The following is a 26,768-nucleotide window of genomic DNA, read 5'->3' as shown; positions in this document are numbered from 1 at the left end:
GGTATTAACAAAATCTTGCATTCTGCCACATGCTGATAGGCTGCCACATGCTGATAGGGTAGACATTTTATTTGTTAAAATAAGTTGAAACTGTGATTAGGTAAAACAAGGTGAACTCTTCTATTTAAAAAAGCTATTGGTGATGACTCCTATCATGAATTCAATATGCTATCAAAATTTAAACAAACTTGTTCTTTGTTGTTTTCAGTTTTATAATCTACCTGTTACAAATCTTTAAGCAAAATAGGAATTAATTAATCTAACGTGAATTTTGATGTGTTTTGTTCAGTAAAGTAAAAATTGGATGGTTATGATGCTAATTTTGTATATGAAATTCCATCTGATATGGAATGTGGTATCTGTTTGTTTGTGGTTCGAGAACCAGTTCAAATTATGGCTTGTGGTCACAGGTTTTGTTCTCACTGCTTTGAAAAGTTAAAGACATCATCTGCAAAACGGTATTATTTAGATAAAGTAAAGCTTGCATCTTTAAAGTTTTAAACTTAAATTTTGTTGTATTTTATATGTAAGTGTGTATTTATGTATATATATGTATATATATGTGTATATATATATATATGTATATATATATATATATATATATATATATATATATATATATATATATATATATATATATATATATATATAAATATATATATATATAAATATATATATATAAATATATATATATATCTGCTGTAGTGGTGTAATGGTAGAGCGCTCACTTCACAAGCGAGAGATTCCTAGTTTGATTCCCACCACGCCCCTGGTAGTACCTCGCTCAACTTGTTTCTGTGCGCAGTGGCCTTGTTCATTAAGATTCATGTTTCAGAGTTATAGAGTTGAGAGAGGGTTATAACCACAAGTAGCCTCCTTATCTGTAGTGGTCTTCTCGACTTTGAGGAGGTGAATTATTGAAAAAATATATATATACATATTTTTTTTTTTTTTTTTGTAATTCACCTCCTCAAGGCCAAGAAGGCCGCTACAGATGAGGAAGCTACTTGTGGCTATAACCCTCTCTCAATTCTATAACTCCAATACACAAACTTTGACAAATGTGGTGGGAGTGGTGGGAATCGAACTTGGAACCTTCACTTATAAAGCGAGCACATACATGTATATATATATATATATATATATATATATATATATATATATATATATATATATATATATATATATATATATATATATATATATATATATATATATATATATACACATATATACATATATATATATTATTATGTTATTGTGTTATTTTTACAGATTGCATTGTCCGAAAGACAATTAAAACATTAATCTTTATATGGTAAATAATAAATTTTTATAATATTTTATATTATCCATCTGTATAAAATCATATTTTTAATTATCATCTTTATAGGTGTTTTATGATAAAGCGGGTCAAGGGGCTGTATCTAATCTTGCTGTAAAATGTTCTAAAATGCGCGATGGATGTTCTTGGCAAGGTTCATTGCATGAGTTGGAGGTAAATAATAGTTGTTTTTTTTTTCAAGTTTATAAAGCAGGGTAAACAATAATTTTACATTTTTTTCGAGTGTTTGCTTGATTTTTATAAACTGCATGTGATCTATATGCTCACATATTCTTATAATTTTATTTTATAAGACACACCAGTTCTTGTTTCTCAAATTTTTTAGAGGTCAGCAAAAAAATTTAGTACAAAGAACTTACCAAAAAACATAGTAACAAGGTTAGCAATTCTTTGCCGACCTCAAACACTTTTAGATTGGCATTGCCGAATGTTGACTAGGGATCGCTAGTTTACGGTACACTAAAAATTTAGTTTACAATTTACTGTATAGTATACCGTAAAGTATACCGTAAACAAAACTTTTTTTTGGCGAAACTGTATAACAAGTTTATAAAAAGTTTACATTAAAAAAATGTGTTTGTTTTTATTTATGCGTATTAGTATAATATAAAATATAAGTTACATTATATTTAATATAAGAAACTTATAAAATAAACGCTCTTTGAATGACAATTGGTATGGTTGTCTTCATCGAAAAATCATTCGCATTTGTATGCCAGTGACCCTGGTTATTTTCTGATATGTGATGACAACGGAAGCGGACACAATATGACAATGTCAAAAATCTTTGTATAAAAATGCAACGATATTTCCCTTTTGTTGTATACTTAAAACAATACCTACTTTTTATATAAGCCATAAATTACTTTAAAATAATTTTACACACTTATAGTTTCAGCAGATTTAATACATTTTTAATCATTTATATAAATTAGTATATCAAGGGTAGTGTGTTTCTCTTTAAATTCAGTTTTCTTATAATTTTACTTTAGCTTTCGGCCAAAATCAACTCGACTGCGGTTTTAAAAAGCGACGGTATGTTTGCATTAGATAAAAAATTTATTGTAAAATTTTAATGCTCATTTCACTGTGGTACATTGACTCATTGCAAACTAATTAAAAAATAGATTTCGGCATCACTCTAAATTAAAACAAGACTTTTATCTCTGGATCAAAATAGCCGATTAACCCAGCAAAATAATCAAACTAGCACAGGGTTTAAAAAACTTTTTTTTGTTTGTTGTATTTCATATTTATCTGTTTTAAAAGTTAAAATAAAAACAAGTTTTAAAGTTTTTGAAACTTCGACAAACTTTTTATATATACCAATATAAAATATTCACATCCTGACTGTTCTATTAACTCCCTCCCTCCCCCTTAAATTTGCTTTTTCATTTGAAGTTTGATAATTGCAAATTTTTGATGAGCCGGATAATCCCATAAAATTGATAATTATAAAATTTTGCTCCACATTCTCACTAAATAAATGAAAAAAATGAAATAAAAAAGTTTGATCAAAATCAGCAACCACTTGACAATGGATTCTTATCTTGCTTCTTCATTTTTAAAGCAAACATGTTTGTTTTTTGCATAATTTAAATTTTAAAAATAAATACTAGTGTTTTCAAATAATTTTAAATAAAAATAGTAAAACAAACACACTCAAGTTAACAGAAACAATTGTATTAATCTTTTTCAAAAAATTACAAGAGTGTTTTTCTATAATGTAATTTAAAGACTTTTAAAAAATTAATATAAGTAATTAAAAATTGTTTTTAATTAATCAACTGAAATGATATCATTTGTATCAACTGAAGTATCTAGATTTAAATCAACAGCAACATCATCTTCATCAATCTCATTATGATCACTAGTATAACCAAGCATTATATCAGCAATAATTGCTTCTTTTTCATGGAGTCTTAGTTCTTATGTATGCATTTGCATACATAAGAACTAAGCCGATTGCTTTATCTTTTGCAAGTCGGTTTCTATGCTTTGAATGTATAAAATCATACGAACTCCATATTCATTCACTTGCAGCTTGAGAAGTTGGAATGGTAAAGACTATTCGTGCAACTTTAGCTAAATTTAGAAATTTACTTGCACCCTCAACACTCCACCAGGTATCAGGATCCATTAATTTAACTTGAGCTGCAAAATCTGGAGTTGGATTTGCGCATAGTCTCTGAAAAGATCTTATTTCATTTTTTGAAGTTTGACATATGCAAAATCCTCTTGTTCCAACAATGTACTTTGGAAGTAACTCAAGGGCTATAACAAGATCACTATTACTGGATGGAGAAGGCTCAGTATACATGTTTCTACCACCATGATTTCGTGGATCAAGAAAGTACGTGAACCCCATGGATGGTGTATGCACAAATTCCCATCGGTGTAAAACAAGAGCTTTCAATACTGAGTCTTTACTCCATATTTGCATTAAATTAACAAATCTTAAATAAACTTCAGAAAGTAAACAAGTATCTGATTCTAGTTTATTTATTAGTTTTGGTAATGGTTTCATAACATTAATAAAACATTGACAATCTTCCCCAAAAAAATTGTCTCGTATAATATTTATATACTCTAACTTTTTTGTGGATAAAGATATATGTGTAAAGGCACCTGAGTTGACTAAATTCAAATGAACTAACTTGTTTTCAAGATTGCGAGCAACTGGTGTATGATGGCTATACCACCGTGTTAAAACTGCATGTGATAATGCTTGCATTTTCTTTGAATTATTTTCTTGTTTAACACGATTTTGAATTATATGAAATTGATCAACAAGAGATGTTTTTTGCTTAACAAAAGCTGTCAGTTTTTCAGACTTTTCTAAAACATCCACAAATTTAGGCAGAAGGCAAATATCTTTTACTAAAAGATTGATTGTATGGGCTGCACAACCATTACAAAATACTTTTGGAAATTTTTTAATATCCCATGCAGCTCTCATGTTTGAGGCATTATCAGTTACAATGCTTGTAACTTTATCAACACCAACCTCTAGAATTACATTTTCTATGTGAGTTGCAATATTAATGAAGAATTAATGCAATATAATTTAGAAGATTGCCTAGAAACTGAATCTTCAGAGATTTGTGAGGCCATATTTTCATTGCTTTTTGTTTCAACTAAAACACTTTGAAGTTCTCTTTTTATTTTTTTGAAGCACAATTTAACATTGTCAGATGCTTTTTCACATCCCCTTATGCTGCATCCATCTGAAAGTTGAGCGTGCTGTAATTTGTTTATCACAATATTTGCAATAAATTTTTCTTGTTGAACCTTTTCCAAAAAAAGAGACATGCTTGTTATTAACTTATATTTTTTAACAATAACAATAAAGTTAACTTAATATTGTAACAATATTAAGTTAACTTTATTGTTATTGTTAATAATTAACAATAACAATAATAATAATAAAAGTAGTAACAATAATATTTATAGTAATTATTATCATTTCATTCAGATAACATAAGTCCTAAGAATGAACAAAAAACATGTAAAAAAAAGGCAAAAATATTTTTAAAAAAAGGTAAAAATCAACACAAACAGCGTGGTATAAAAATTTATTGGTTTAAAACTATAACAGTTTAACGATCTAAAACAAAAAATATTAAAAAATCAAATTAAAAATCACTTTAATTATTTATTCAATAATGTATTAAATAAAGTATAGCAATTAAATACATTAAGAAAATAAGTATAATCATTAAGTCATTCCGGAAATATTTCATAAATAAAAGCATATAGGTATACTAAATGGTATACTAACATTCAGTATACCAAATATACGGTAAAGTTTACCGTAAAGTTAGTATACCGTATACTGTAACCGGTGATCCCTTATGCTGACCCTAATTCTGAAGGCTGTAGGCTAAATAATTACTATTTTTTATACATTAAGTTTTATATACAAAAAATATCATTAAAAAAAGATTATAAAAATGAGTAAATGCAATGAATATTTTGTTTGTAAAATTATGGCAAAAAATGTTTTTTTAATAAATTTAAAAAAGAAAGTTATAAGTTACTGTTACTATAACTTTTTTCTTTCTTTAAATATATTTTTAGAAGCATTTTTAGAAGCATGTTAATGATTGTTATTTCCATAACAAAAGCAACTCAGTTTATCAGGTATAATATATTTTGTTTAAATTGCAAGATGTAAAAAAGGTTGTATGTTGTTGTGGCTGCTAATGCACAATAGTTATTAAATGACAGTATGTTATGTTAATACTAGTACTACAAGACAGTGATAATCACCTGGACTTCTTGAGATTTTAATCTAAAATCATTGTAATCTATCTATAATGCTAATGAATAGATTACAATTAGATAAAAGATAAATAGAAATTGTGTGTGTGTCTGTGTGTTGAAAAAGACTATAATATGAACTTTTTATAAACGCTTTTTCAAACTCATAGCCAACTTGTTTTAGTGCTTCTGAATTACTTCATCCCTATTGTGAATGTTGTAAATAATGGCACTTTAATCTCTAATTATTATTATTATTATTGTTATTATTATTATTATTATTGTTATTATTATTATTATTATTATTATTATTATTATTATTATTATTATTATTATTATTATTATTATAATAATAATAATAATAATAATAATAATAATAGTAATAATAATAATAACAATAATAATAATAATAATAATAATTAGAGATTAAAGTGCCATCATTTACAACATTCACAATAGGGATGAAGTAATTCAGAAGCACTAAAACAAGTTGGCTATGAGTTTGAGAAAGCGTTTATAAAAAGTTCATATTATAGTCTTTTTTAAATCTTTCTAAAGAGGTTGAGTTTAGCGTGTTCATAGATAAACCATTCCAAAGTCGAGGTGCAATCATACAAAAAGAATTTGAAAAGCTTTTTGTTGAAGACGTGTAAGTTGACAACTGTCTGATGATCTAGTATTTTGTTTTGAAGTTTGGACTTCAAAACAAAATACTAGATCATCATAAATAAATACTAGGAGTTCAAATAAAAATGCAGGAGATTTAGATAATAAAATTTTATATGTGATAACTGATATCTTAAAGATTACTCTTTGATTTATTGGTAACCAATGAAGAGATTTCAGCAGTATTTCTGAATTTAAATGAATAGGAGAATGGAAAACGATTCGAGATAAGCTATTTTGAGTTCATTGGAGTTTTTTAATATTTTTTTGATAAGTACCTGATAAAAGACTGTTACAATAGTCAAGCTGAGAGTTAACAATGCCACATGCAATTGTATTTGCAGCTTCTTTAGTCAGACATGGACGAATGTGGAAAAGTGCTTGAATATGGTAGTTGCAGGATTTAATAATGTTGTTTATGTGCTTGTCCATAGAAAGCGATGAATCTGGGGTGACACCTAGGATTTTTACTGAATTTTTTGTAGTTTGTGTTGTTCCAGAAAAAACAATTTTTGAATCATTTTTATGCTTGCTTTTTTATTTTCTAGATCCAAATAAAACAGCTTCTGTTTTATTTGAGTTGAGCAGAAGTCCATTTTCTAGAAACCACTTTGTTACTGCATCAGCACACACATTGATTTTATTAATGCTATCTATGCCTGGGTTGATGACAGGATAAAGTTGGGTATCATCAGCATATTGATGATGATTGGTACCGAGTTTAGCTATAATACGACATATAGGTGAAACAAACATGGAAAATAGAAATGGGTCTAATGCACTACCCTGTGGTACTCCTGTTGGACTTGCTATTAGTCTAGATTTTGTTGATCCAATAGAAACAAAAGATTTTTGAGAGTGCAAGTATGATGTCAGCCATTTTAGTGCAATATCTGTGACACCAAATTCATCTTTAATACGAGAAATCAGCAGGCTGATCAATTGTATCAAATGCTGAAGATATGTCCAGAGATAGGAGAATAGTGTTCAAAACATCATCAATGTTTAGCCAGATGTCATTGCATATCTTTAATAGTGCTGTTTCGGTTAAGTGATTCGATCTAAAACCAGATTGTAAAGGATTGAAGTTAATAGATGAAGTTACGTGTGGAAGAAGACAAGATAATGCAAGCTTTTCAAGAATTTTGGAAATTGTATTGAGATTTGATATTGGGCATTGATTTGATAAGTCAAATTCTGCTAGTCCTGATTTTTTGGGAATTGGTGTTATTTGAGCAACTTTATATGAGGCTGGGAAAATTCCAGATTTGAATGAGAGGTCAGCAAGGTGAGCTATAATTGGAATGAAAAGTTCTGAACAAGATTTAAGGATGTATGTTGGAATAATATCAAGTGGCGATGTCTTAGGTTTGAGAGCTTTGATTATTTTTGACACATCTGTAGGTGTGACTGTACCAAATGTTGTTAAAATACTTACCGGGTAAGTATTTTAACAACATTTGGTACAGTCACACCTACAGATGTGTCAAAAATAAACATTTGGTACAGTCACAGGGTAAGTAATTCTGTTACCGGGTAATGTAATTCTGAGATGAATTTAGATTTTGGGTTTTTTGCAAGCCTTTTCTGGATAGTATTTTTATACTTTCAAGTTTGTGTATGAAATATTAACTTATTATATTGCATTTTGCTTCTGGTATTGTGTTTTTAGTTTTAGAACTATTTGAATGTAGTAATTTCTTTGCAATATTCCATGTTTCTTTCTGATTACCATATGCTGAATTTAGTTTAGCCTTTAGTGATTGCATCTGGATTTATTAATTGCTGCTGATAACTCATGGCATGCAACTCGATATAGTTTTTTATCTGATAAGTTTCCAGTTTTTTTATAACAACGCTCCAGTTTACGACGTCTGATTTTTTTATTCTTGGCATCTGAAGATAACCATTTATCATCATGTTTACCAGGTCGCATTGAATATTTCCGAATGGGTGCTAAATGATTGAGAACAGTTGTTATATTTGCTCTTATTTGTTCAGCATAATCATCCACATTGTTTTTAGGTGATAAGCAGCATGGCATTACTTGCAATTCTTTTATAAAGCATGACAAGTTTAGTTTTCTAAAGTTTCGTTTTGAAAACCAAACAGTTTTACTATTTGAAGGTTGATGATAAAGTACAACCCGAATCATATAGTGATCTGAAATACCCTCATCAGTTACTTAAATATTGTTGAGTGAAATGTCATCATGTTGATTTATTACTAGATCAAGCAAGTTGGCTATACAGGTAGTAGATGATATGCGAGTTGGAGATTGAACTCTTTGTATCATGTTGTAGGTCTCTAGAATCTCAGCAAGTCTTGGATTGCAGGTTGTTGGAGTAGTACCTGGGGAGTTAAAGTCACCACACAGAAGTATTTCTCCAGATAATGTTTGAAGTTCTTCTAGGAGATCAGATAATTCGAAAAAGAAAATACTTGTTGGAATGATTGGATTTGATCTGTAAATAGCAGTAATATTGTAGATATTATTTGCCAGATTTAGTTTGGCAGATGTACGTTCATAAGACAGGCTGGTAGACAATAGCGAGAGTGGTTTGGTATTTAAGTTTTTATGGTATATTATTGCAACGCCTCCTCCACAATGATCTGATCAACAGTACTGAATTGTTTTAAAGCCTGTTGAGGCCATATCTTCTTGAATTGCAGTAGGGTTGTCTGACTTTATCCAAGTTTCAGTGAGTATAAAAATATCTAGAGAATGATTATGCACTATATCATGAATGATAGCAGATTTTTTTATAACAGATTGAACATTTTGTATACCCAAGTTTAATGTAGAGGATCTTTTAATTTTTATATGTAAATTATGCTGATTTGATTTCAATCCATTTGAGTTCACCTGATTGTATACCCCAATAATATTTTTTTCCATTGTGCACATTGTTTTGTTGCCTCCCATTTGTTCCCTCAACTTCAGAGCAAGTGCTGCGTTTCTAGTATTTCTAACTTTTCTGATTTCACTGTCAAACAATCTCTTGTTTGCAGTTTTGTCTTTGTTAATAAAGATATTTTTGAAGTTGACATTATCATTTAACTTTTTGAAATTTTTAATTAAAAAATTTTGAGTTTCTTTGTTCTCCAATTCAACTAAGATGAGGTTAGGTGGTCATTCTGGTCTTTTAGTATTTTTAGTTAGTCGAATTATTCTTTTTGTATTTGTTATTGAAAAATCTGGTTTAATTGCTTTTAGTAATGTTTCGTTGTTTTTTTTATCATTTTCTTCATTAATTTGTTTGTCTAAAGTAGTATGATCAGCTACCCTACTTATAATGATATTGTTTTCAATTCTTTTTTTATTATTAAACTCATTTGTAATTTTTGCCATCATTACCACTTCAGTTTCTTTTGGTTTTGGTTGATTTTGCTGAATTGATGTTGCTTGTGCATATGTGATTATTGGTGTTGGTTTATTTGATGTTGCTATTGAGACATTTATCTTTTTATCTTCAAGAATTTTAAGTTGTTTTAAAAGGTCAGAAACGATATATGATATTTTGCCACACCATTTATGCATATTTTTGGTAACTTCAGCAGATGCACTAGGAATTGTTGGCCAATTTGGCTCTTCTAAGCATTCATAGTTGAACTCCATCCTTTATATATATATATATATATATATATATATATATATATATATATATATATATATATATATATATATATATATATATATATATATATATATATATATATATATATATATATATATATTTATAAATATATGAGAGGGCTACTACGCTGAATAACAATGGATTACCTCTTGATGTCTTTTGTAAGAGGGTTACCATCCTGAATAACAGTGGATTACCTCCTTAGTATATATATTAACCTTATTACACAGGGACTAAAAAGTTTCAGTATGTGTTTTTTTCCATATTTTTAAGTTTCAGTATGTGTTTTTTTCCGTATATATATTAGGGTTTGCAAAAACCCAGAAAATTTCTATTACCAGAATTTTCTATTACCAGAATTACCAGAAACCCCGGCATTATTTTAAGATTTAAAACTTAAAGAAAAGTCATAATTTAATTAATTATATTGCAGTTAAATGAATAAAACTTGTACACAAAGTTATTTATTTTGTCTTAAATAAGTAGGCTCGCAGAAGGCTCAAACTATCTAAACTATTATCAGGGCTGTCCCAAAGATCTTTTGAAGGAAGGATAAGGGGGGGGGGGGAGGGAATTGTTTTTTGCTCACTAAGATCTCATAAGAGGATAAAAAAAATAAAATAGTCCTTGTTGACTAACAGTTGCCTTAGTTTGGCCTAATCTTGACAAAGAAGGCTTTTTCCAGTCATTTTTTATGTATTATTGAAGACAGTCATTGGTGATCTTTTAAAAATCATCAGGATTTTTCTAACTTTATTAATCACAGGACCAAATGCTTTGTTTGTAGTTGTTATATCTTCAATTGTTTGATTATCCACTGTAAAGCAACTTTCATCACCATAATCATTGCTATCTGATTCACAGCTTTCACTAAATTCAGATTCATTTTCCAAATTTTAAATGTGATTATCAACTTCCTTAACTAAATGTCTCTTTATACAGTTTTATGCTGATGTATTATATAAAACTGAAATAATAGCCAGTTGAATTCCCTGAGCAAAGAGCTGTTGATTAATCTTTAATAGTTTTCTAATTTTTTTCATTACGTTTGTCCTCTGTTTGTAATTATGCACACAATATTATTTTCTTATTTTTTTAAATTAAATTCTTTCTATCGTAAGCAAGGTTTTTGAATTTTTAATTAACAAATACTTAATCTCTCATCTTGAATCTAATAATTTACTTTCTGATCATCAATATGGATTTCGATCTTCTTGTTCTACAGCTGATTTGCTAACAGTAACAACCGATAGGTTTTTTTGTGCATTAGATAAAGGTGGAGAGGTTAAGGCTATCACTCTTGACATTTCTAAAGCTTTTGATAAAGTTTGGCATGCTGGTCTTCTCCATAAGCTTTATTCTTACGGTGTATCAGGTAACATCTTTAAGATTGTTGAATCCTTCTTTTCCAATCGTAGTATAAAAGTTATCCTTGATGGACAGCACTCTTCTTATCTTTTCACTTCAGGGGTTTTTCAAAGTTCTATCCTTGGCCCTTTACTCTTTTTAATTTACATTAACGATCATCCAGATATTTTCACATCTAAGTTGGCAATGTTTGCTGATGATACTACCATTTATTCTTGTTGTGATAAGAAGCCAACATTCTCTGATTGCTTGGAGGGGGCATTTGAGCTTGGAAAGGATCTCACTTCTGCTACAGCATGGGGCTCACAGTGGCTGGTGAACTTTAATACAGATAAAACTCAATTTTTTTCAGCCAATCGTTATTGCAATGATTTAGATCTTCTTATATTTATGAATGGTAATGTACTCGATGAGTCATCTACTCTTCATCTTTTAGAAATAACTCTTACTTCAGATCTTTCTTGGAAACCAAATATCAAATCTGTTGCAAAATTAGCATCTGTTAAGGTTGCATCTCTTTATCGTGCTCAACACTTTCTTACTCCAGATTCTATTCTTTATTTCTATAAATCTCAAGTTCATCCTTGTATGAAATACCGTTACCATATCTGGGGTGGATCTTCCAATGATCCTCTTTTTTTTTTCGATAAGGTGCAAAAATCCATTGTAAACATAGTTGGACCTGCTCTAGCAGCCAACCTCCAACCATTATCACATCGTCGTAATGTTGCTTCTCTTTCTCTTTTCTACAAATACTGTAATGGGCACTGCTCTAAAGAGCCTGCATCTCTTGTGCTATCTACTAAAATTCATTCTCGTTTTACTTACCATTCAATTAAGTCTCATCCTTTTTCTGCGACTGTTCCTAAGTGCTCCAAAAACTCATATTTGTTTAGTTTTTTTCCTCGAACATCAATTTTTTGGAATTCGCTCCTTTATCTTGCTTTCCTGATTCATATAATTTGCTATCTTTTAAATCGTCTGTCAATCGTTATCTTGCTCTATAAACATCATCTTTTTTCTTCCAGTAACTTCAAACTCTAATAGTTATTGCTTGCAGCCTTGCTGCAACCAACCACTGTTAGAGTTGGAAGATGTTGAAAAATAAAAAAGAAATTAAAAAAAATTTTCTTAAGTTGAATTTTTAAAGTAGGAGGGAGGGGGGTCTAAAATTTTGTATTTTTTGTTTAACCTCTTATTCTTAATTAGATTTTTTAGAAAATTTCATAAATAATTCAGTTTTTTCTATTTTTTTTTGGTTGACCTTCTACTTCTATTTTTAACTTTTTAAAAATATTAAAAAACTTAAAAAACTATAAATCTTCGCAGTGTATTCTTTGCGTGTAAAGTTATGCAACTTTATGTTAAGATTAATCCAATTTAAATTTTGATTGGATAACTTTGAATTAAAACAAAATTAAGTCTTATCTAGTGTAAAAGTTTGTTTTGCTTTACTTTGCTAGAAAATACTTTACTTTTAATTTTGTAAACTGAATTTAGATACTGATTAAAATGAAAAATATTGCAACAAGAAGTATCAAACTAATAAGTAAATAAATCATAAGCTAGTAAACAAATAAATCAAAATTAATAAACTTCTTTAGAAATCGCCCAGTAGTTGACGAACTTTAACATACAAAGTTGCATTTACTCATTTACTCAGGGTTGTTTTTGTACTTTTCTTTAATCAAGTCAACAATAAATTTTCTTTTGAAAACTTTATCAAGTAAGATTGACTACCAAGTAAGATGGACAGTAGTCGCAGAAGCAGTTCGTATATACGCATCAAAATACTTGGATGATTGTATCATATTTGCAAATAGTTTTTCAAAATTTAACTATATTTCTTCACCAGAAAATAAGAAAGTATTATGGGTTTGGAAAAAGATACAATAATAGAATAACTGATGTATTACTTTTTTAATCAGGTTTTCGCAATTTATAAAAAACTACAAATAACATTTAACTTAGGTGTGGCACTTGTTTCAATTGGCTTTGGAAACACTGTTGATTGCAAAAATTACTTGTGGTAATATATTTAAATATCCAAACCATTTTGGAATCAAGATTTAGGTAATTTAGAATTATTTCAGTAAATATGTCTCATTGTTAAAAAATTTAAAAATATAAAATACAGATGAAACCAGTGACAGAAACAACTGAGATAGAGCGGGTTAGCAAAAAAGAAGTGTAAGTTTGTTTCAAATTACAAGGCAGTCCATTAACTTGCGAATCAGATGTCAATAAATATATTGAAAAAGAGGAAGATTTGTTAAATGTCAAAACAATTGATGAATGGGATGTTTATTTTAGTAATAATCAAAAAGTATTAGATCATTGCAGCAAAGATCCACTTTATTTAAAATCATAATTGTTGATATAAATACAAAAATGTCTACAGAAGAATAAGCTAATAATTTAAAGTTTCTTACTTGGAAAGTCCTCACAACAATCCACAATCACCTACAATGACTTTTTTTTTAGTTCTTAAGCTGCTCCAAGAAGAACTAAGCATTTTATCACAAAGCACCATGGAAGATCAGTTTAACTAGGAAGTTTACACCTTCCATTCCAATATCACTTATCTGTTCAGAGCCAACATTGAACCTCAGAACTCTCGATTTTGGAAAAGAAATCAAATCAAGGCTCCACTGAAGTTATTTCGCATTTTGAGTAGTAATTGTTACAAGTTGTTCCTTATAAGGAGAATTTTATTCCGTATATGGAATAGTTTCATGTATAATGTCTAATTTTTTGTTGTATTTATAACTACACATAATGATAACACATTTTATAAGAGAAAAAATAGTAGGTTTACACAGATTCTATTTTGATAATAATAATAATGATTTCATTTAATTTAACAATTGATTATTGTCAAAATAATTACTTATGCTGAAATTGAAGTAGAAGGCCAAATATTTATAATGAAAAAAAAAGTATTAAGTAATTCGAAATCAGCATAAAAAATTTAAGAAAAAGTGGTTTAACTACACAAAAGCCAAAAAAAGATAATTTTAAATCCCAATATTAGAGTTCAAGAAATTTAAATAAATGCATTCTGTTATTACAGAAACACAATATAAATCAGTACAAATAAATTTTTTTTTCCCTATTGTTGTTATTATTATTGTTATTGTTATTTTTATTATTTATTTTTATTATTTATATTATTATTATACTTTAGTTTTAATAGTTAAAATTAGGTTCTTACTATTTCCCAATAAACGCGCCAGTAATGCACCATTTCATAATTTGTAATATATAAGATTGATTAAACTTGCTTTAAACTTATAAATCAATAACGAAAATATTGCATTGCATTGGTACTAAATTTTGTAGCTTTGTTGTTACTTTTGTTTTATTTGACGCAATTTAAGCACAGGTATTAATTGGTAAACACAGGTAATAATCATAGTTTTATTATTTATAAATCCCGGGATACTTTAAAAACAATCTTGAGATTTCGGCATTACAAAATTAGTGATGATCCTGCGATCTGGGATTGCAAACCCTAATATAAATGCAAAAGGTGCATCATTAAAGGTTAAAAGTAAGTTATACATCACATAGGTCTAGTGTGCTATGATTTATAACAGTAAAAGAGAGAAAAAATACATATATACATAAATATAAATTTTTTCATATTAGCAATTAAGAAGAATTAATTAAGAATTTAAATATAAATATATAAATATAAATTTTTTCATAGGAGCACATTAAGAATCAATTAAGAGTACTAGAAGAAACTATTATAAAAAAAGATCAAGAGTTTTTTGACTTGAAAAATCAAAACTCAAATCTTGAACAAGAATTCATAGCGCATAAGAAAGAAATAACAAATTTAACAAATAACATAAATGCTCGTTTAAATGAAATACTTGCAACAAACAAGGATTTAACTATGCGTGTTCAACAATTCGAAAAATTAAAAATAGGAGAAAATATAGTAGGTAACTCATATGATAAAAATACTTCATTACCAGGTTCTTCATTACTAAGTCCATGTCAAAAGATTTCAGGTATACCATCAGATAAGCGATTAACAACACCAATTGTTAAACTTTCAACAGCATCTTCTCCAAAGTCTTCTACAACCATATCTAATTCAAGAGCACCATTCATTAAACCTTTAACTGCATCTTGTAGTTCAACAAAGCCATTTGTTCAACTGACAACTGCATCTTCTGTTAAGCATTTATCTACACCATCTAATGCAACATTGGGAGCTGTTCAACTTTCAACAACACAATCTAATTCAGCAATACAATCTGTTCAACTTTTAAATGCATCTTCTGTTAAGCATTTAGTAACAACATCTGCTTCAACAACACCATTTCTCGCAAACACGTTATCTAGTTCAAACAACTCAATTCCTCAAGTAGTTCAATATCCTGCAGTCAGTTGGAATCATTTTGATGAACCGGATTGGGGAGGAGAACTTGAAGATTGGGAGTTTGATTATTTTGTAGAAGTAAGTTTAGTTTTTATTTTTCAACAATTTCCTTAAAAACTATTTTAACTATACAATCTTTGATTTGTCACTAATAAATAAATTTGTTTTAAAAAACGGTAAGAGTAGATCAAATAGATTTTATATTTGTAGAAAAATAAAAAAATAAAACAACTTACATGACAAATAATTAAAATAAACCTGTTTTTTTTTAGCTTTGTATTAAATAATTTAAGATACCAATGTAAAAGTATAAAAAATTTTAATAAAGTTAAATTTTATAATATAGTATTTGTTAGAGTTAATTTAATAATGAAAATTTTTTTATTTATGAAATTACTCATCAGTGATTTTAGGTAATAAAATCACTTATGATATGTTTTAAAGTGGTAAACATTAGTGATAATGTTATGCTGTAATAACAATTACTGTTATTGTATATGCATGTAATTATATATGCAACAAAAAGATTTGAATTAAAATAATTTATATGAATAAATTTATTTTTATTCAAATTATATGAATAAAAATATATTTATTGATATAATTAGCATTTATTATTATAACAATATAAAAGGGATGCACATTTGCATAAATATACCATCTCATCCAAAAGAAAAGTGCATCATTAGAAGAGCCAGATCATATATAATACTAATATTTAGTGAAAATGACATGCCTAATTAGTAGTTTTATTAGAGTTGATATTTGCCAGGCATTTCAAACCCAATGCAATCACAAAAGAAATCATTATTATTATTATTCAATATTATTAAACAGATATAATAATTTTTAATAATAATTGAATGAATTTAACAATAGTTGATATTAAAAATCATTTTTGTATTTTGAATTTTGAAGTTGCATAGTTTTCTTTAAGTTTGTCATCAAACTTCCTTTTAAGATCTGGTGATGTAAAGTTTATATAAACCATTTCAGCATAAGGTACTGATTTCAATGAAGCAGGCAACATCCAATAGGCCTTTTCTTTACAGTTTTAGAGTCTCTAATTCGGACAGTTGCATAAATAAAGAATAAAATAGCTCCAATTTGCAAACAAAACTCTAAGCCAGCCATACAGTTGCAGTGAGTAGATAATATTACATCACCATCCATATGGGCTTTAACCCTGGTAAATATTGGAGGCTCATTTAGTCATTGATAATGCAAAACATAAAATATAATTGTATATATTACTGATATATTATATCTGATATTATTAGAGCTACATAACTTTTGCAAAAATTCATCAAAACAGTTTATGAAGATAATGTGAAAGCCAAAATATATGAAGGCATCGTATAATATTTTGGCTTTCATGTTACATTCATTGAAGGCTTCAATGAAGAAAAATACAATAAAAGTACAAATGATAAAAATTAAGCATATGGATTCATTACTGAAGAGTTTTACACCAATATCTCTTACCCAACCACTCAAAAAATGTTTATAAGCATCTAAACTTTTAAAGCATTTAAGTTCTTCTTTGGTGGCAGGGCTTGGTGCAAACAATAAATATGTAAGAATATGGGTGACTTTAGGATAAAATTGTGGCTCAAAATGATTATCTGCCTTTTTCAAAGTGTATAGATCAACAATGTCTATTTTTGTGATCTTGGTTTTATTTCGACATTATTTTGGTTTCACAAAAGTTTGTAATGATTGCTTTCTGCCATACTGAAGGTTTTTCATGGAATGTTATGATTTGTTTGTGAACCAACATGGCAGATTTGCATAATTTAACATAAATTAAAATTTCACTCGGAACACAGAATATGACAAAAGTTCTTTTCATTGCTTCATAAAGTTTGAGTAATTTGGGTCTTTGTTTTTAAATCACAGTTTTTATTTTATACGCTGGGTAAAGTACAATTTAAATAAGATTTTGTACACAGGGTAACGTACAATTTAGATATGTTTGTACACAAGGTAATGTACAGTTTAAATATATTGTACACAGAATTATGTGCAGTTTAAATATGATGTTGTACGCAGGATGATGTGCACATATCTTTCAATTTAGTTTTTGTCGTACAATAAGCTGTCATTTCAGAAGTTTTTTAAACTTTTCGATAATTTTTGATTCAGAAATTAAATAATTATTGATTCCAAAGAACTACCAGAGGTTAACTATTTTTTTCGAGAAGTAAAAATTTTTTTTTTTGACAAGTGGCATTGTCTTTGCATTCTTATCAAAACGTCAAACAAAATAATAAATGTATGCCAACTAAAACAAACTTTGTTGTTTTACTCGAAGTTCGCCGTCTCCATAGTAGCAAATCTCTCGGAATTTTTAAAATATATAGGCCGCAATCTACAGATTTTATAATTTGTTCAAGCGCATTTAATTCCAAAGAGTTTTAGTAAATGACGTCATTGTAGAATTTTTTTTTGAATCAATATAATTTTTATTGTTTTATTTGCTTTTTAAAATAGCATTTATTATCAATCGTATGACTATCCTATAATTTTTATAGGTAGCTAAACATAAGAATATTTTTTTATAGAGTGCGAGAACCAAATAAAATTAAGATTTCTATATTACACTCTTAAATAAAATAAATATATAAAAAAGCCTTTAAAAATAAAATAAAATAGGCAATACATGTTTTATGGAATAAATTTTATTAAATATATCTCGCTTGATTAAATAAGTATTTCGAGAATAAATGTAACCCGATGAAAAGTTTAGCAAATAATGGGTTGTCCATAATTTACATACACCTGAATTTGGACCCTTCTCCCCTTCCCCTCTCCCCTCCCCCTTCCCTTCCCCACCCTCTATTCCCCCCCCCTCTCCTCCTCCTCTCCATTCTGCATTTTGCTATAGTTTTTTCAAGTACCCTCCATCTCCCTAAAATTATCTACGCTCTTCACCTACCTACTCAACATTTTATGATATTTTTTTTACATTAGTGTCTCCGTACTTTTATAATTGACCCCCTGCCCTCCATCTCATATACGCTCTTTGCAGACCCCCTCTTCCCCACCTAAGTGTATGTACTTTATAAACAATGCCTAAATGCTGTTAATTAAACTTTAATAAGGTTAAAAAATACAAAACAATTTTATTAAAACAGAATCTTTATATGGATAGTAATAATTTAATACCAATAAATACAACACAAAATTAATTTACAGCAATAAACAAGCTTAAAATGTCTGAAATATTTTATTATTATTTTTAATGCGAACTTCGTAAAAATAACAAAAAAATAATAATTTAAAATAACTAAAAAAATTCCATAGTAATTTATGATATAAAAAACTTTTATATAATGATAAGTAACTAAACAAATTCTTTAATAATCTATAATGAAAAAAAAAAATCTATAATTTGGTAACAAAAAAATTTTAAGATTTCTTATCGAATTTCTACAATGGCGTCATTTACTAAAACTTTTTGGAATTAAATGCCCTTGAATAAATTATCAAGTCTGTAGATTGCGACGTACATTTTAATGACTCTGAGAGAATTGCTACTGTGGAGACAGCAATCTTTGATTAAAACAAAAAAGTTTGTTTTTGTTGGTATACATTTATTATTTTGTTTTACTTAAAAAAATTTTGCCCAAACATTTTTTTTTTTATATCATTCTCTTTAAAATAAAAACAACTTGTCTCGGCACTTTGGGATCCCTTTAAAGGTTGATTTTTTATAATTAGATGTAGCATTCATTAAAAACTTATTCTTCTTTTGATAATTTATACAAATTTGATGTTCTGCAAAAGTGCACAAATTAAAAGGATAATTTAATTTTCGAATAGATAAAATGTTTGGAATAGAGGTTTTTGGAATAGATGTTTGATAGTAGAGTTGTTAATAGTTTTAAAGATTTTTATTGTAAAAAAAAAAGTAAAAATAATTCCATTTAAGCAAACAACTGCTTGAAATTTTACCACATGAATTTTAAAATGAATGTTTATTTTATATTTAAAAGAATGTTTATTTTATATTTAAACTTGATTGATTTTATTTATATTTTTTATATATAATTATATTTAAAATTAATTGAATGCTTCTATAATAATTTTCAAAATGTTTATTTAACAAATAAATTAAAAATATAATTTGTAATTAACTTTTGTTCGATAGTCTCAAAATAATGATTATGGTAATATGGATTATGACAACATGGATGAAGATGAGTTTGAATACTACAATGACGATTATTAAATTATATATTTTTTAGAGATTTTTACACATTTTACGTATTATTTTTGGTTAACATATAGAGTTATAAGTATTACAAAAAAAAAAAATGTTTTCTAAAATATTTTTTTAAAAAGTCTTTTGTTTTATTTTTTCTTTCTGTTGTGTTGATAGTTTTAATACTACTCTTTTCAACTTGTTGCTTTTTATGTCTTAATATGCTGTAAATAAATGCTTGTATAATAAAGGTATATATATAAATATATATATATATATATATATATATATATATATATATATATATATATATATATATATATATATCTATATATATATATAGATACACACACACACATATATATATATATATATTGTATAAAAAATATTATATATGGTGTCAAAAAGTCTACTATACTTTGTCATCTTTTTATTTTCACTGTAATAGATTTTATAGAAAATACAGACTATATACATATTTAGTTTTATATTTAAATAGTGGCTAAATTCAAAAATACCTTCAAATTTTACACTGCACGCAAGTGACACATATAATTCAGTTATGTATTAAATGTGTCACTTGCATGCAGTGTAAAAATTTCTAACACTGAATCACAGCAGCAAAAACTGATAATAAAATGCAACACGTGATTTTGTGTTTTGACTCCAATAGAAATCCCTAACTATGGGAAGTATGAAGTAAATTATTTTAAAGAAACAATTAGAAACATTAGTAAACTTTTTAACAAAAATTAGTATATAAGTAAAACTAACAAAATATTACTTATATACTATTTTTTGTTAAAAAGTTTACTAATGTTTCTAATTGTTTCTTTAAAATAATTTACTTCATACTTCCCATAGTTACCGATTTCTACAAATGTTTTTGTAAATCCAACACTAGCTATCAATAAGATAATACTTATTCATAGTTATTATCCTATTGATTTTTAATAGAATAAGATTTGTTTGAAATAGTGTGTATTTTGAAATATTGCGTTCAAACAAGTAGAAAATGGATGGTTATGATGCTGATTTTGTAAATGAAGTTCCATTAGATTTAGAATGTAGTATTTGCTTGTTTGTGGTTCGTGAACCAGTTCAAATATTGGCTTGTGGCCATAGGTTTTGTTCTCACTGCTTTGAAAATTTGAAGAAATTGCCAGCAGATCGGTATTTTTATCTTTTTAAAACATTTTTTAAAACATTTTCTCTAATGAAAGTCATTTTTAGTCTTAATAAAAAATTCTGATAAAAGTTTGCTTTTTATAATTGTTATATTCATTTTCAGGCTTCGTTGTCCTAAAGACAATGCAAGTATTGATCCTAATAAGGTAACATTTTTTATATTTTTATTTTGTCAGTTGATATTTGCTTTTCTAATGAGATTAATAATACAATTAATGAGTTTCATGATGATCACATTGTTATAAAAAATCTGATCATCATTATACAACCCTCGGAATTAAGGTCGGCATTTGGCAATGCAAAACTAACTGCTGACTTAAAAGTGTTTGAGGTCAGCAAAAAATTGCTGACTTTGTTTCTATGTTTTATGGTAACTCGTTTATGTTAAATTTATTTTGCTGACCTCTAACAGTTTGACCTCTTAACATTTTTTCTAATTCCGATGGTAGATTATAATTAATGATGTTTATGATGATCACATTGTTATAAAAAATGAGATCATTACTTATGCCATTATTATTGTAATTTATGAGGTTAATCAGATTTATTATATTTTATGAGACAAATTAGATTTATGTAATTTATTTAGGTTTTTCCAGATACAGCTGCTCTAAGAACTGTATTCAATCTTACTGTTAGATGCTCTAAAACAGGTGAAGGATGTCTTTGGCAAGGTGCATTGCGCGAGTTAGAGGTAAATTTACATAAGTAATTATGAACTATAATTAACATTTTACTTTTATCAATTTTTTTCTCTTTTTTTTTCAAGTTATTAAGGTGTTCCAAAAAGACCAATTGGTCTTACCACAGAGCACTGTGTAGGAGCCTTTAACCAAGAAGTTTACGCCTCCTTTTTTAACTTACAAAAAAAATTTATGCTTCTTAATGTTTTCATCAAGTATATAAAATGGAATATAAGTTATGCAAAATAGTAACAATGATCGTATATTTGTAATGCTTATTTTATCATTAATATATTATAATTTACAATTTTATTACAATTTATTTAACTATTTTTTCATACTCATACTTTACTAATGATTGAAAAAGAAAAAAAAAAGATGTAATAGTTATGGTTACTTAATTTTTTAATTTTTTCAGAATCATTTAAAAGATTGTTCGTTTAATAATCCAAAGAACTTAATTCAGGTTTTGTTAAAATATTTTTTTAATTTTATTTCTTCTGTGTATTTATATAAAAAATGAATTTCTGTATATTTATATAAATACTGAATTTCTGTGTATTTATATAAATACTGATATCCTGTGTGTTTATATAAATACTGAATTTCTGTGTATTTATATAAATACTGAATTTCTGTGTGTTTATATAAATACTGAATTTCTGTGTGTTTAAATAAATACTGAATTTCTGTGTGTGTATATAAATACTGATATTCTGTGTATTTATATAAATAATATTTTGAAAATAGTGGTAGGATTTTTGAATTAATGAGCAACAACACAAAATTACGTTTTTTTTTTTTTTTTCATTTACACTTCTATTGTACTTGCTTGAATGTTTTAAAATTGTTTACAAAAGCAATTTTTCTCTGCCCTTCTTTCTCCGCAGTTGTTGTCCCTGCAGTTGTTTTCAAGCATTGTATTGCTACAAGAATTTTAAGCAGCTATTGCTACAAACAAGTTGCTGCTGGATTTTTTGCTTTTATCAAAAAATTATAAATTGTTTAGATTTTTCAGATTTGTTGAACTTTTATTTTATAATTTTTTTATTAATATTGTACGTATATATATATATATATATATATATATATATATATATATATATATATATATATATATATATATATATATATATATATATATATATATATATATATATATATACCTTGTACAGAAAGTTTAAACGCACTTGTTTTTTTAATGTATATAATACTTTGAAGAAATGATAACCCGATAAATTGATGAGATGTACTCTGTATTTTTATGTTTATTTATACTTTGTCTATTATATTAATTTAGTGAGAAAAAAAATTGTATGGATATTATAAAGGAGGTGGAGGGTGGTGAGAATATTAACGGAACAATTAACTCCTTTTAATTTTTTGGAATAAATTGTAAACTTTGATAAGAAAACTCGTAACACTCATTTATCAAGCGATTTTTTAGTTTTTCGCATTTTTATCACTACACAGCCTGTTAGCATTAGGGTATTTTATTTGGATTCTTATTTTATTTTGAATAAAAACTGCAACCACAATTTGATTCAAAATTCAGCAATTTTTAACTGATCCAACCTTGTCAAAATATCATTTTTTCATGAGTAAAAGAGCTGTTTTGTCGGAAACAAAATGACAAGTCATTGGAATGCATAAAATGAAAATAAGCAATCGAGAAATTGGTAGGCTCCTAAATATTTCTGAATTCAGTGTTCGTACAGCAATAAAAAATTATTTATCAACTGGTAGTGTCAATGATAAACTTCATACTGAGCGTCCGAAAAAGCTGATTGCACGCAATGAAACCATGCTTTACATGCATCAATAGTTCACTGGTAGACAAAATAGTTAGTTGAATGACAATAAGTAAGTTATTATGCAAGAAAGAACAAAATTTGTTTCATCGTGTAAGAAAGCCTTTGTTGATGCTAACCGATTGCCAAAGACAAAAAAAATGGTGTTAGGAGCGTTTAAATTATTTAGTGGAACAATCAAAAATGATTATCTTTAGTGATGAATCAAATTTGAAACTATTAACAGAAAAAACAAGAGATTTGTTCGTCTCAAAAATATGGAAAAATATTTGAAGCAACACCTACTAAGCCGTGTTCAAAAAGGTGGTGGTTTCGTCGGCAAATGGGATGTATATCAGGCTCAAGGGTTGGCTGTCATAAAATATAAAAAAGGACTATTGTGACATTTTGAAAAACGCGCTTATCCCTAGTCGGGATTTGTTCCAGGCTGATCAAAACTGGTTATTTTAAAAAGACAATGCTCCATGCCATACAGCACATTCAATCACTGATTATTTCCTTAAAAGTTTACGGAGCTGGATGGATTATCAACTAACAAAAAAGCAAATAATTAGTCACAAAATGCTCAAACAAGAACTGACCATACTGTGGCTTGAAATACCAATCAAGATGATTAAAAACTTAATTAAATCAATGCCTAGGCGAATATAAGCGTGTATTAAAAACAATGGGAGTCATATCCCGTATTAATATATTTCGATTAAAAGAAGTTGAAGGTGCGTTTAAACTTTATTGCAGTTTTTTTTTTAAGTAATCTTTTGATTACTTGAGTTTGTTATTTAATTTCAGATAAGGTTTTGTGTTTTTTTTATTCAAAGTTGTGTTTTTTTTTAAATTAATAATCGGCTGAGGAAGAAAAAAAAACAACCTGGACCTTGCCTCGTATTTTCTCCTTATACCACTCTAAACATAACTTAACTTTTAAAAAAACAAGTGCATTTAAACTTTCTGTATAAGGTGTATATATATATATATATATATATATATATATATATATATATATATATATATATATATATATATATATATATATATATATATATATATATATATATATGTGTGTGTGTGTGTGTGTGTGTGTGTGTGTGTGTGTGTGAGGTTCTAGCTACAATTTTTCTCAATTTAGTGTCTGCATACCAAAAAATAAAAGTTGTTTCAATCAACGGAATTCAATCAACTGTTTTCAGAACTATTATAGCATTTTTTTGAACAAATAAATGAATGACTGATCTTGTATCAAAAATCAAACCAACTAAATTTATGAAAAACAAAATTTATATTATTCTAATTTAATATATGATATTTAATATTATATTAATAAAGTAATCAATACTTCAGAAATGTATTTAATACTTTACAATTGTATGCGCACAATAAATAATAAGTTAATAATCAAACCTTAGGAGGTCTCATTTTTAATTCAAGCAAGTGTTCTCTATATTTCTCCTTTAAGTCTAATAAAATATTTAAAAGAAACTATAGTTATTTCAAAGATTACTTAAACTTGAGCAAATAAAAAAAAATTCCAAAAGCTGAATATAACCTCAAAACACATTGTTTAAGCAACTATGCCCATGTAAAAAAGAAATTTAATTTGTAAAATTAAAGATACAGTCACATAGTTTTTTGAATGTAAGAACAGAAAAAGTTGGTGTAAAATTGCGTAAACAAAATCTTTCCTCTTTAAACTTCTTTTCATTTTTATTTTTACATTTTTTATTTCTATAAACTTAGTTTAAAATATTAGAAACAGTAAAATTTATTATTTTTTAATGTAAAGCATGTTTTTATAGAAGCATATGCTAAATCAAATAAGTGCTTTGGAAGAAGCATTTAAAAAGAAAGATCAAGAATACCTTCATTTAAAAAATCAAAATTTTCGTCTTGAACAGGAATTTATTAAGTTTAAAAAAGAAATGGAAAATTTTACAACCAGTACAAGTATTCAATTGGATGAACTTCTCGTATCATTCAATGACTTATCTTCACGTATTCAACAAATTGAAAAAATAATTAATAAAAGAGTCAAAATACTTTAAAAGACCAAAAGTTTTAATTGCACCATCTAAGGTTATAAATTTAGTAAAAAAGCCTGCACCCTGTTATGTCTGGAAAATGAATTGCAATAGTGGTTCACGACAAACTAGTCCAAAAATTTTATTCGTAAAAGTATTCACTTATGTTAAGACATTTTAAAAGGCGATTTTGATTGGCGATTGGTATGGCCTTTTAACATGAAAGTTGAATTTGTTTGCTTTAACAAATTCTTATCAGAGAGACATTCATTAGTCTATCCATTCAAGAAAAAAAATGGCACACTTTCAGCTCAGGCTCATGCTTCTTACGAATACGCAGTTTTTTTGACTCCTGCTGTTATGAACTCCTGTATTGTTGATTATGTTATTTCTATTGAAGTATACATAAGCTAATATTTTGACATAAATTTTATTGTTTTTGTTTTTTTTATGTGTTTTTATGACCTTTTTAATTCACTGAGTTTATATATACAAAAGTTGCTTGTTAATACTTTTTTGACATTAAGTTAAATATACTGCTAAAAACTTTTAATATTTAAAGCTATTCTAAAGTTTTTTAAATATATAATATGTAATATATAATAATAGGGCATGTCAAAAACCTTTTTTTGATAAGTGATAACATGTGCATTCTTCTGAATGGAGTACATTAATTTCTTCCTTTATGTACTGATTCAGGAAAATTACCCTGGCTCTAATATTACAACATAAAAAATTTTTGTAAAAAGAATATTTTTCAAAATTTCAGAACTGTTAACATTTTTTTCTGACTTCTTTTACAATTTTTTCGGTAATATTAGGTCTTGCTTATTTTTCAAAATTGGGGAGAAAAAGGGGTTAAAGACCATCTTTTAAATCATTTTAAAGAAACGTATATATATATATATATATATATATATATATATATATATATATATATATATATATATATATATATATATATATATACATATATATATATATAATAATAATACTGATAATAATAATAAAGTTATAAAATTTGCCAATAGCTAACTTTAAGGTATTATCTAATTATTTGTAAATGTTGGTAACATAGATCTGCATTTATATTTAATTATAAAATTTAGCAACATAGGTCTGCATAGTCCTATGTTTAGCTGTTTATTTTGTTAAATTTATTCAACGGTATCCGATTTTTATTTTTAT

At 27.1% G+C, this 26,768-nt stretch overlaps 2 protein-coding genes across 2 annotated transcripts in view; one reads left to right on the top strand and one right to left on the bottom strand.

The window, feature by feature from the left end:
- Positions 1-26,768, bottom strand: part of LOC101238105 (nucleolus and neural progenitor protein) — a 110,664-nt gene that overhangs the window by 26,382 nt on the left and 57,514 nt on the right. The window lies entirely within an intron of this gene.
- On the top strand, positions 1,301-26,008 carry LOC136084827 (uncharacterized). The gene is made up of 9 exons (XM_065805892.1): positions 1,301-1,318; positions 1,394-1,498; positions 5,438-5,488; positions 14,993-15,754; positions 20,896-21,056; positions 21,175-21,217; positions 21,661-21,765; positions 22,173-22,220; positions 25,359-26,008. Exons 1-9 carry the CDS (start codon positions 1,316-1,318, stop codon positions 25,602-25,604), a joined length of 1,524 nt encoding a protein of 507 aa, XP_065661964.1. The 5' UTR covers positions 1,301-1,315; the 3' UTR covers positions 25,605-26,008.

Source organism: Hydra vulgaris, chromosome 09 (genome assembly GCF_038396675.1).
Source record: "Hydra vulgaris chromosome 09, alternate assembly HydraT2T_AEP".
Classification (NCBI taxonomy): domain Eukaryota; kingdom Metazoa; phylum Cnidaria; class Hydrozoa; order Anthoathecata; family Hydridae; genus Hydra; species Hydra vulgaris.
Note: the sequence above shows the minus strand (reverse complement) of the source record. Positions and strands in the feature narration are given on the sequence as shown.